The sequence below is a fragment of the Saccoglossus kowalevskii genome, chromosome 4, assembly GCF_978046115.1.
Source record: "Saccoglossus kowalevskii chromosome 4, keSacKowa6.1, whole genome shotgun sequence".
Lineage (NCBI taxonomy): Eukaryota > Metazoa > Hemichordata > Enteropneusta > Harrimaniidae > Saccoglossus > Saccoglossus kowalevskii.
In genome coordinates, this window is record NC_140644.1 from 35,121,586 (window position 1) to 35,133,571 (window position 11,986).

General features: G+C 34.3%; 1 protein-coding gene across 1 annotated transcript in view; it reads right to left on the reverse strand.

Annotated features, from left to right (window-relative positions):
- LOC144353270 (sialidase-3-like) overlaps positions 1–10,175 on the reverse strand; it is a 28,378-nt gene extending 18,203 nt beyond the window's left edge. Inside the window, exons 1-4 of the mRNA XM_085498092.1 lie at positions 10,128–10,175; positions 9,575–9,714; positions 5,079–5,124; positions 1,776–1,946 (exon numbers count right to left, since the gene is read on the reverse strand). Coding sequence (XP_085354218.1) covers positions 1,776–1,946; positions 5,079–5,122 — 215 coding nt within the window. The 5' untranslated portion in view covers positions 5,123–5,124; positions 9,575–9,714; positions 10,128–10,175. The remainder of the gene's footprint in view (positions 1–1,775; positions 1,947–5,078; positions 5,125–9,574; positions 9,715–10,127) is intronic.
- Positions 10,176–11,986: the final 1,811 nt, after the last annotated feature.

The following is an 11,986-nucleotide window of genomic DNA, read 5'->3' on the forward strand; positions in this document are numbered from 1 at the left end:
CCGATGCAGAATTAAACGCAATGTGGAAGTGAATTACTGTGATGTTAAAATGTGTTCACATTTTTGTTGTTTCGAAAGCTACTACTCAAAGATATATGAAATACTTCAGTATTGCAGCATGAATGTTATCAATTAGCATAATCACCGGAGTGATTCCACTGCGGTTTCACTCCAGCGCAGGGGGTCGTCTGCAAATGCGTCCAGTCAGGATTTCTTTCGCAGTCATGCTAGTTTTCGCAATCATGTTAAAAAGGCTAAATTGACAATTAATTATATTTTTTTTCACAGCCTACACACAGCAAGTTGCATAGAGGAAACACCTTTGCAGCCTCAACTAAATCCACATACTCCACCCACCGTCGTGCCTACCTTGCCTTCTGCATTCAATTTGGATACGCTCCAGTCCCAGTAAATGAGCTTGTCTTGTGCAGATACGCAGCTTACCTGGCCAGACGTCTGGCTGTCAATTCCATAAAACAATATCTTAACATTATTCGCATTCTGCACATTGAGTGTGGGTTTCCCAATCCACTGACAGGGAACTGGCGTCTGTCGTCTATTTTGAAGGGCATTGCCAGATGTAAAGGCACTGCTGTGCATCGTAAGCTGCCCATTACTCCGTCACTCTTGTTAGGGATTCGTGCACAGCTTGTGTTTTCAAGTTTGGAGGACACAGTTTTCTGGGCGATTTGCCTGTTGCTTTTCTTTGGTTTGTTGCGCAAATCTAATGTTTTGCCAAAATCCTGCAAAGATTTTGACCCCTCTCGACACATTATGCGGAAAGACTTTCGTGTGTTCTCATGGGGCCTTGCTCTGACAGTACGATGGTCAAAAACCATTCAAACTAAGGAGCGCCTGTTGTTAGTTCCACTACCAATGGTCCCAAACCATCCTCTCTGCCCTGCGGCTGCCATATTATCGGCCTTCCTCATTACCCCTGGCCCCCCTGAGAACCCAGCCTTTTGCTACCTCCCCCCCACCCAGTCACTGCCCCTCTTTTTACCAAGCGTCTTGTCTCCTTGCTGACACCTTTAGTGTCTGACATCTCGCAATTTTCCACCCACAGCTTTGGGCGGGGAGGGGCCTCATGGGCATTACAGTCTGGTATCCCATCTGAGCTCATAAAATTATTAGGTGATTGGAAAAGTGATGCTTTCCGTAAATATCTCCACCCCTCTTTTCCACTCCGTCTTGAAACATCACAGCGCTTTGCATCCAACCTCCCTACTCACTAATGGTGTTTGGGTATTTTGGGGAATTTCATTCGTAGTGTTTTCGGTTTGTAGTACATACAACAGTTACCAGTGGTCTCCCCTGGATCAGCCTTACAAGTGATTTATATATCACCTTTGAACTGTCACCTTTGACATTTCCAACGCTAGTTGTTAAAGGGGCAGACCACTGATCTCATCAGTAGTAGTAATGTGAGTTTTTTAGATTAGTAATAAATACCCCCTACTGTACCCAAACACCGTCTCTGTGTGTACTTTGTGCTGCCCCCCTCCTTAACAAACCCAGATTTAAACTATCTGTAAATCCAAAATTGCTGCTAGGTGACCATATTTGATTGAATCACAAACCAAATGTATATATGTATGCATAAATGTTTGTATGTATTTATGTTTTTTATTACCAAATTTGAAAAAAACTAGTTCAATGATCTGAAAAATGGCTAGAAACAGATTCATTGACAGAGGACTTCCAAATTTATATTCCAGGCAGTTTTCGTACTTTGGAACAGCAAACAACATGTAACAAAACAAATGATTACTGACCTGTAGCCAGGAATGCTGGCCACAATTACAGGTTTCTCCCATCGTATCTTGTTTCCAGATCTCCGGCCTCGCCGTGAGATAATATCAATATTACCCCAATCAGATTCAGTATCTTTACGAGCTTCACAGAAAGCAATGAATACATCATTATGATACACTAGTGCAGGAATCCTACAGTGACACAAATTAACCACTCTATTAATAAACAATACATAGAGCAACTTATCTTTAAGCCATCACATACATGTACATATATATTAGCAACTTATCTTTCATTAAAGCCATCACATACATGTACATATATATTAGCAACTTATCTTTCAATTAAAGTCATCACATACATGTACATATATATTAGCAACTTATCTTTCATTAAAGCCATCACATACATGTACATATATATTAGCAACTTATCTTTCATTAAAGCCATCACATACATGTACATATATATTAGCAACTTATCTTTCATTAAAGCCATCACATACATGTTCATATATATTAGCAACTTATTTTTCATTAAAGCCATCACATACATGTACATATATATTAGCAACTTATCTTTAAGCCATCATGTACATGAACATATATATTAGCAACTTATCTTAAAGCCATCACATACATGTACATATATATTAGCAACTTATCTTTTATTAAAGCCATCACATACATGTACATATATATTAGCAACTTATCTTTCATTAAAGCCATCACATACATGTACATATATATTAGCGACTTATCTTAAAGCCATCACATACATGTACATATATATTAGCAACTTATCCTTCATTAAAGTCATCACATACATGTACATATATATTAGCAACTTATCTTTCATTAAAGCCATCACATACATGTACATATATATTAGCAACTTATCTTTCATTAAAGCCATCACATACATGTACATATATATTAGCAACTTATCTTTAAGCCATCACATACATGTACATATATATAACAACTTATCTTTCATTAAAGCCATCACATACGTGTACATATATATTAGCAACTTATCTTTCATTAAAGCCATCACATACATGTACATATATATTAACAACTTATCTTTCATTAAAGCCATCACATACATGTACAGATATATTAACAACTTATCTTTAAGCCATCACATACATGTACATATATATTAGCAACTTATCTTTCAATTAAAGTCATCACATACATGTACATATATATTAGCAACTTATCTTTCATTAAAGCCATCACATACATGTACATATATATTAGCAACTTATCTTTCATTAAAGCCATCACATACATGTACATATATATTAGCAACTTATCTTTCATTAAAGTCATCACATACATGTACATATATATTAGCAACTTATCTTTCATTAAAGCCATCACATACATGTACATATATATAACAACTTATCTTTCATTAAAGCCATCACATACATGTACATATATATTAGCAACTTATCTTTCATTAAAGCCATCACATACGTGTACATATATATTAGCAACTTATCTTAAAGCCATCACATACATGTACATATATATTAGCAACTAATCTTTCATTAAAGCCATCACATACATGTACATATATATTAACAACTTATCTTTCATTAAAGCCATCACATACGTGTACATATATATTAGCAACTTATCTTAAAGCCATCACATACATGTACATATATATTAGCAACTAATCTTTCATTAAAGCCATCGCATACATGTACATATATATTAACAACTAATCTTTCATTAAAGCCATCGCATACATGTACATATATATTAACAACTTATCTTTCATTAAAGCCATCACATACATGTACATATATATTAGCAACTAATCTTTCATTAAAGCCATCACATACATGTACATATATATTAGCAACTTATCTTTCTTTAAAGCCATCACATACATGTACAGATATATTAACAACTTGTCTTTCATTAAAGCCATCACATACGTGTACATATATATTAGCAACTTATCTTTCTTTAAAGCCATCACATACATACTTCATAATTAGTTTGTCAAGGCCATTCCAAAATACACAAGATTAAAGTTTGTTCCTGTGTTCACATAGTCAAAACATTATTATTTAGGCAGAACCTGATATGCATACTTTAATAAGTCAATGATAGTGGTGATTATGTAATTTGGTGTGTTTTCATATTGTAGTTAGACCAGCCAAACATGGGTATTAAAATTAGGGCAGCCCTAACATTCCTTCTCAGGTGACTATATATTAATAGTCAAAGCAATCACACTTGTGGTCTTTAAATCAAAAATATAATTTTTTTATAATTTTTTCTTTCCTTGAATTATAATTGATAAGACATAATCAAGACTATTATTACACACATACCACACAATTTCGTTTGTTATCACACAAGACATAGTCAAGACTATTATAGCCCAGAGTCTGGCCGTTGATTTCTAACCAATGCCCAGTGAAACGCGCCTGAAAATTCAAATTGGATTATTCAAATTAGCAGAATGTGGTTGTGGCAGCAGTTAGATAAGACAGGGCGATCCATCAAATTTTGACAGGGGCCTGTGGTTGGCTATTATTTTTAATGGCACTCACTACGTCACGTGTGCAAAATGCGTGCGATTATGTAAATTATATTTACGTTCAGACTCCTTCCTACTTCTTTTTCTCTCTTGTTCGAAATTGAAACCAGGATCACATGGGGATGCTTTGACGTAGTGTTGTTAGCTTCATACCACCTGTATTCGCCATTTACATAATCGCACAGATTCCTGTGCTAGATCCAGCTCGTTTCACTGGGCGGTGATTACGGGCAGATATGCAAAGTATCACAGCCAAGTCTCTGGGATAAGACTATTATTACACAGGTACTACCACACAATTTCGTTTGTTATGACACTATAATAGTCATGCTTCATTCATGCCCTGTTTCCTTGGCAACATTACAAATATACCAAGAGAGAGGTCAATTCACATGTTATGTGTAGATTGTGTAAACTTTAATAGAATTGCATGCCAGACAAATACATGTCTGTTATATGGAATGCAAACACATTCAAAGTTACAGTAGAGTGACCAGTAATCACGAAATAAAACATTCATTATCTAATTATTTTTAGTTTGATGTTTTTACATACCGGTAGACATTTTTCCAAAAAATAAATAAATGAAAACCGTGAAGTGCATATAGTGGGCAGTCAGACAGAGGCACAACATTACTAACATTATAAAAAAAAATATAAAAGTTACAAAAATGTATGAAGTCTAATAAATTCATTCAACTCTAACACATGTAGATATAAAATAGTATATTATACACCACAATCATTGGACCTACCTTGTTGAGTTGTAACCATGGGAATATTTTCCAAATAGTTTCATATCTGAATTTATTAGAGAAAACAAAGACTGTTAAAAAATATTTAATATATTCCAATAAGTACATGTACTTTGTTCTTATGCAACCATGTTTTTATTTTGCAGATATAGTATCACAGATTACAGAGGAGAAATACTGTAGAGATGTTTTTATTAACACAATAAGTCATATTTTCATAAATTCGTGCAAGTTCAGGTTTATAATGAAGATGCACTTCTAATAGAACAATTATACATTGATGATAATCACTAATAGTGTATCCATTAAATCAATGAGCAGTGAATAAATAAACTAACTTTTAATTTTAGTGTTAAATGCATCATGTTTATTTTAAATACAGTACAGTCTAAGCATAATTAAACATTAAACTTTTCAATAGCTTAAAGCTAGCTTACTTTTAATCTAATTTTTGCAGAGTAATCGGACTAAGTACGTCTTACTAAGTACATCTTATATGAGAAACTTAAGTAAATACTACAAACAACCAGTACTAATAAAAGTTTTTATGAAAAGGCAAAGGTGGCTGATAGCATGGTTTGTATGGTACATGTTCTTGTGCATTTTTCCACTAGGGTAAGTTACCAATGTTGTTGCCATGAACAGTTTTAAATCATCAAATCCAACAAGCAGCCTCTCAGCTGAGATAGCTCCGCTGTTAGCAATGCACATTTCAATTAAAGAAGTGAATGAAGAATATGTATAATATCAAAGCAATCGGACAAGCTGTTTTCAACAAAAATTCAAAAATATAACTTTTTACCAAAAATGACAAAATATCCATCAAAATTAAAGAATTAAAAATATCATCATGAAATGAAGTAATCTATGAGAGGTCTGTTCAAGGTACATATACACCTTTAGTAAGAAAGAATTAAGAAATAAGAATTTAAGTTTTCAAGAAGAAGCCGAAAAAGTTGACACGGACGGCGTTTTTAACAAAGTAATGAAACTGTCAATCTCAGAAACTCTACTCAACTGATCATTCAAGAGTTGAACTGTTGCACAATTTTCGTGATTTGCTACTCCATGTCCTGTTGCAACAAACTCATCCTTTTTCAGCTAGTATTGGTGATCATGAGGATTTTTATCTTGAAAAACTATGTGATCTGTTCTACTGTATTTTGATACAATACAATGTATAGCTGATTTTTGTCGCATCTCTCCCTCCTTGTCGTTAAGGGCGCCTATTAAATACACACTAGATTGGTTCAATCTGCCAAAGGTTAGTTTTGAAGGGGTGACCCAACCTAAACGTTCCTTGGCTGGCGAAGATGTGATTTCCTACGATTTGCCATGTTTTGCATACAAAGTTAGGGCACACTTTAATTAAAAGAATACAAATTTAAATCTTGCTTTGAACAACGCGAAGTAATAGAATATATATATACCAGTAATAACAAGCCATACATGGCACAGTCAACCCAGAAAATTAAATAGTTTTGTTCACAGTAATATAGTTGGAACATAAACATGTCAGAGATATGGATCCAGAAGCTGATGCTTAATAATGATGATTTTTTAAATTAGAGATATGGCCATAGAATTGCATTCAATTTTTGATGATTTTTCTAAGCACAAAAATGGCCACCATTCGGGCATTTTAAATCGCATCATCAAACCAATATATCTGTATATCTATGGCATGATGTATAATGATTATATCAAATTTGAACATAAACAGTCAAAGCATGTCAGAGATATGACACTAGACAACCATTCATCAAAACAAAATGGTTGCCAGTCAGCCATCTTATGACATGACATGAATCAAGGTCATATAATGTCCAATGTATGTACCAAATAAAATCCATCTGTAAACTGTCAAGATCCGGTTCCGAAATGCTAGAAATGCATGATTTTGATGATTTTTAGCACAAAAATGACCACCAGTTAATCGTACAAGCAATGTTGAGAAAATAGTGTCAAAAGATCACCAGGGGCAATGTTTTAGTGGTCTCCTAAAATATGACCAGGTATCCAAAAACATTGCACATAAATAATTGGTAAAAATCATTTTGAACTATAAGATTTTTATCCACAGCTTTTACAGTGAAGGGTAGAAAACTGTACCTTACATGTTATAATGTTTAACACGCACCTATCAGCTGTATAGTCAGACAGTTACAGTGAAGGGTAGAAAACTGTACCTTACATGTTATAATGTTTAACACGCACCTATCAGCTGTATAGTCAGACAGTTGCAAATCAAAACTGACAAAATATTTCACTAAAAACATAGTTGAACTCTGGTGACCTTGCCCTTTGTTATATAATATAATTCCCTTTATCATAGTTTGTTTCAATATAAATATGCATTGTCATAATTAATTTTGAATACAAACAAGTTTTGGGGTTGAACCAACAGTCTACTGAATGTCATTAGAAGATGTGAATATCTTACAAAAACATTGGTGCCTTATTTATTTATTTTAAGGGACATAATTTCCAGCTTTATTCAAAGTAATTCAGATATTTTAGAATAAAAACAAATGTCTCATTGCAAAAAAAAGTGCTGCATTTAGATGTGAATAGATTCATAAAACATGCAAGATAACAGAAAAATTTAGCTGGCTTTAGTCCAAGTATTTTGTACAGGTGTCTGTCAAAAATTAATGATTCACTGAGACAAATATGAACTGCCTCATTGTGCGACTACTGTATTATATGAAAAGTAAAAAAAAAAAAAACCCTTTATGAAAAGCTATCATGTTGAAAGCTCTGCTTTGTATGCAAATCAACTTAAATAGTTGGTGTCCAGTGGAGGGAGAAGTCAACAGTACTGTTGCCTCCTGAGAATCTATATCTTCAAACACTGCAATCTTTGAAGTGCGTTTTTAAACTAGTATTATAAAAACTCTATCATTCTGTTCTAATAGCTGAAACATATTCCTGTGAGTTTCCATTTGTCAAATGAACTGTTTGTCAAATACAGAATACATATATTTTAGTACAATTTTCTTTTTAAAATGTGGATGAAATGTTTTGCTTTTTATGTATTGTTTTTGATTTGATAACTTTGAACTAAACAGATTTTCTATTAGCTTCAGATCTTGATCAAAGTTTGGCACCCATTTCATAGGAGTGCTTATACGGATTTTCTGACACCTTGTTTTCTGTAAAGATTTTATTGGTAGGTTTGCAAATGTGTATCAGACTGTACAATCTCTCCATGAGTTGGTTTTGAAACCCAGTATGGGGTTCTGGGATACATTACAAATGATATTACTACAAGATAAATCATTTGCTTCATTGAACACATACAACAATGCATATTTCCACTGAGATCAGTGACCTTTGAATGTGTATCACCAGTGATCAGTCAAGTAGAAACAGTCAAAATATTTTCTCAATTTTTGCATGATATTTTCATACAGGACATCTGTTGTTCAAACTCAGGGAAGACTTTATACTGATGAATAAGGTGACCAAGTTTGATGAAGTTTGGAATAGAATTAGTAAAGTTATTATGCACACAATAACAATTATTAACGACGAGGACAACAACAACGCCAGAGAAAATTTACCTTTCTCTTCCATCTTTGATGGGCAAGGTAATTAGAAAATTGAACTCTAGTCAAGGTGATTACATATAAAGTATCAAAGCAACTGTAAGACAGAAAAATAGCATTCAAAAATATTCATCAAAATTTTAGATTTGAAATAAACAAATCTGAGACAAGTCCACCGAAGGTACCATATATACGAAGTATCAAAACAAGCGTTTTTGTTGTTTCTAAATTGAAGTTGAATGTAAAGTTGACGCAAACAGATGGTGGACGCCATGAATAGCTCTGCTTTGTCGACTAAATGAAGCTGAATATATTTATTAAAATTTGTAAATACAGATCCTCAGATTTCATTCATATATTCAATAGTGACTGGTTCAAGAACTCAACATTATAATGCAAGTGCATGCTTTAAAGGCCCAATTAACTTGCCCTGGGAAAGTGTGAATTGGAGGTGTGGCTATGCTAATGAGTGTTGTTAATCACTTGCATAGCCAACATCACGTGACTTTGATTGACAGTAGTTAATTATTCAAGATTAGTAGTGCGTCCCTTTCCCCGGTTCGTGTTTTTGACTTTTATCCGCCAACATTTCAGCCCATACACTATTTATCGTCATAAATACTACACACAGTCACTGCTGTGATATTCATAGTCACATGCATCCACATCCATGTAAGTTTGAGAAAACGCATTTTTACCGGAGCTTGGCTGGAGCTGTTTACTACAGGAGCGTATTTATAATTTATGGTATATACATGTACCTGGGCCATTAAGTGACATAGCAATTGCAACCATTGTTATCATGTCTGGGTGTAATATCTCAATTATTACTTTTCTACAAGCAGGAAAGGTTGTATAATAATGATACAGTTATCACAGAGATACCAAAAAGTTGATCTCCATTGTCAGTTATTTACTCATTCTAGCTGCAGATTCTAATCTTACCTTCACCAAAATGTCCTGTAAACGAGTCTGGTACATATCTGCTGGTGTTGGTCAACTCTTCTTGAAATAGCGTAGCATACAGATGCTGACGGACTGTATTCTCAGTCAAGTCTGATCCCCTTTTCAACACTGCAATGCTACTATGACGGGAAAACCAGTTCAACATAAAATATACCGTCACACATGCCACACACATCATTGGTAACATTCTAACTCTAGGCATGTTATTACCGGTAGTCTTGTTTGTCACAACACAGACTGGAATGGTTGAATCCACAGTGAAATTATATGTCACGTGACCATACAATTTATTATATATAGTTTACATCTAATGCAACATTACCCTTACGGGTATGACTCCAAGCCAAACCGGAAGCCACAAGTCAGGGTCGGAGAAAACAAGATGGATGCCTTTGGAATTTCCACGTTTATATACGAGTGTGGCTCAACAATTCATCATCACACACAAACATGAACTGTAACCAAGCTTAGATAGTATTTGGTCGACAAAATCAATATTTACATGACATCAGAACGCAGACAAGGAGCATACCTCCAGAGTATCAACTGTGTTTCTGTTCGTTGCTCTTCTAACAAGCGCCCTCTGTTGACTAAAGTTGCCGAAGGTCATGCGTAAGGGCAGCGATATAACACGGTAATTACATTTGTATAAAGTTACGTAAATGCAAATTATCTTTGAGAGTGCAAAACATTACAACCCCAAGAAAGAACAAAACTTGGAACATGTCAATAAATAATTGCATTGATGTTCTTTATTATTATTTCAGAATAAATGGAAACAAATATATTTTTTAAAGATTTTTTTTTTGAAATCTGTATATAATTGTTCTTAAAGAGTCATATGGTCATAGTTATATGTCATAACAAGGCAAATAGTTATCAGGTTGGGTTAGAGGCCGTGAGTGAGTGAGAGCGAGCTAGAGTGAGTGAGACTGAGCAGGGTAAATCTCATTACAGCTCCCTGGACTCAGTAGAGCCAGTGCGAGAGTATGAGCGAGTGAGAAAGTGAGTGAGAGTGAATGAGAGAGAGAGAGAGAGAGAGCGTTCCCTCCATTATTATGTGTATGCTACATACCCAGTCGGATCCTTCCATTATCATAATAATTATCTTTATTGCGTTTGTATCCCTATTAGGATTTTGACTAAAATGCAATACAGATGTGAATAAAGACAAACAAACAATTAAAGTGAGAATAAAAATACACACAGGAAAATATAAAAAAAAAAAAAAAAAAAAAAAATAAACAACTAGCAAATAAAAGTAGAAAGAAAAAAAATAATAATAATGGAAAAGTACCGGTAAATTGGAATGTTTTTCACATTTGTGTTGGTGAATGTTTAGATTACTATTGCATGGACATGACCTTATCTTGAGATAGCTAACTATAATTCAGTTTTTTCTCCCTTGTTTTGAAACCGTTCTCTATGTATTTTGCTATTTGTATTATTGTTTTCTCATCTTTTATTATTTAAAATATATTTTAATTTTTCTTTAGTGTTGGGGTGATGACAGCTGTTAAATCATATGTATGGTTTAATATACCCAATCTGATCCCTCAATTATCGTAAGTATTGTTACACCCAATCTGATCCATTCATTATCATATGTATGGTTATACCCAATCTGATCCCTCCATTATCATATGTATGGTTACACCCAATCTGATCCCTCCATTATCATATGTATGGTTACACCCAATCTGATCCCTCCATTATCATATGTATGGTTACACCCAATCTGATCCCTCCATTATCATATGTATGGTTATACCCAATCTGATCCCTCCATTATCATATGTATGGTTACACCCAATCTGATCCCTCCATTATCATATGTATGGTTACACCCAATCTGATCCCTGCATTATCATATGTATGGTTACACCCAATCTGATCTCTCCAATATCATATGTATGGTTACACACAATCTGATCCCTCCATTATCATATGTATGGTTACACCCAATCTGATCCCTCCATTATCATATGTATGGTTATACCCAATCTGAACCCTTCATTATCATATGTATGGATACACCCAATCTGATCCCTCCATTATCATATGTATGGTTATACCCAATCTGAACCCTTCATTATCATATGTATGGTTATACCCAATCTGATCCCTCCATTATCATATGTATGGTTACACCCAATCTGATCCCTCCATTATCATATGTATGGTTATATCCAATCTGAACCCTTCATTATCATATGTATGGTTACACCCAATCTGATTTCTCCATTATCATATGCATGGTTATACCCAATCTGAACCCTTCATTATCATATGTATGGTTACACCCAATCTGATCCCTCCATTATCATATGTATGGTTATACCCAATCTGAACCCTTCATTATCATATGTATGGTTACACCCAATCTGATCC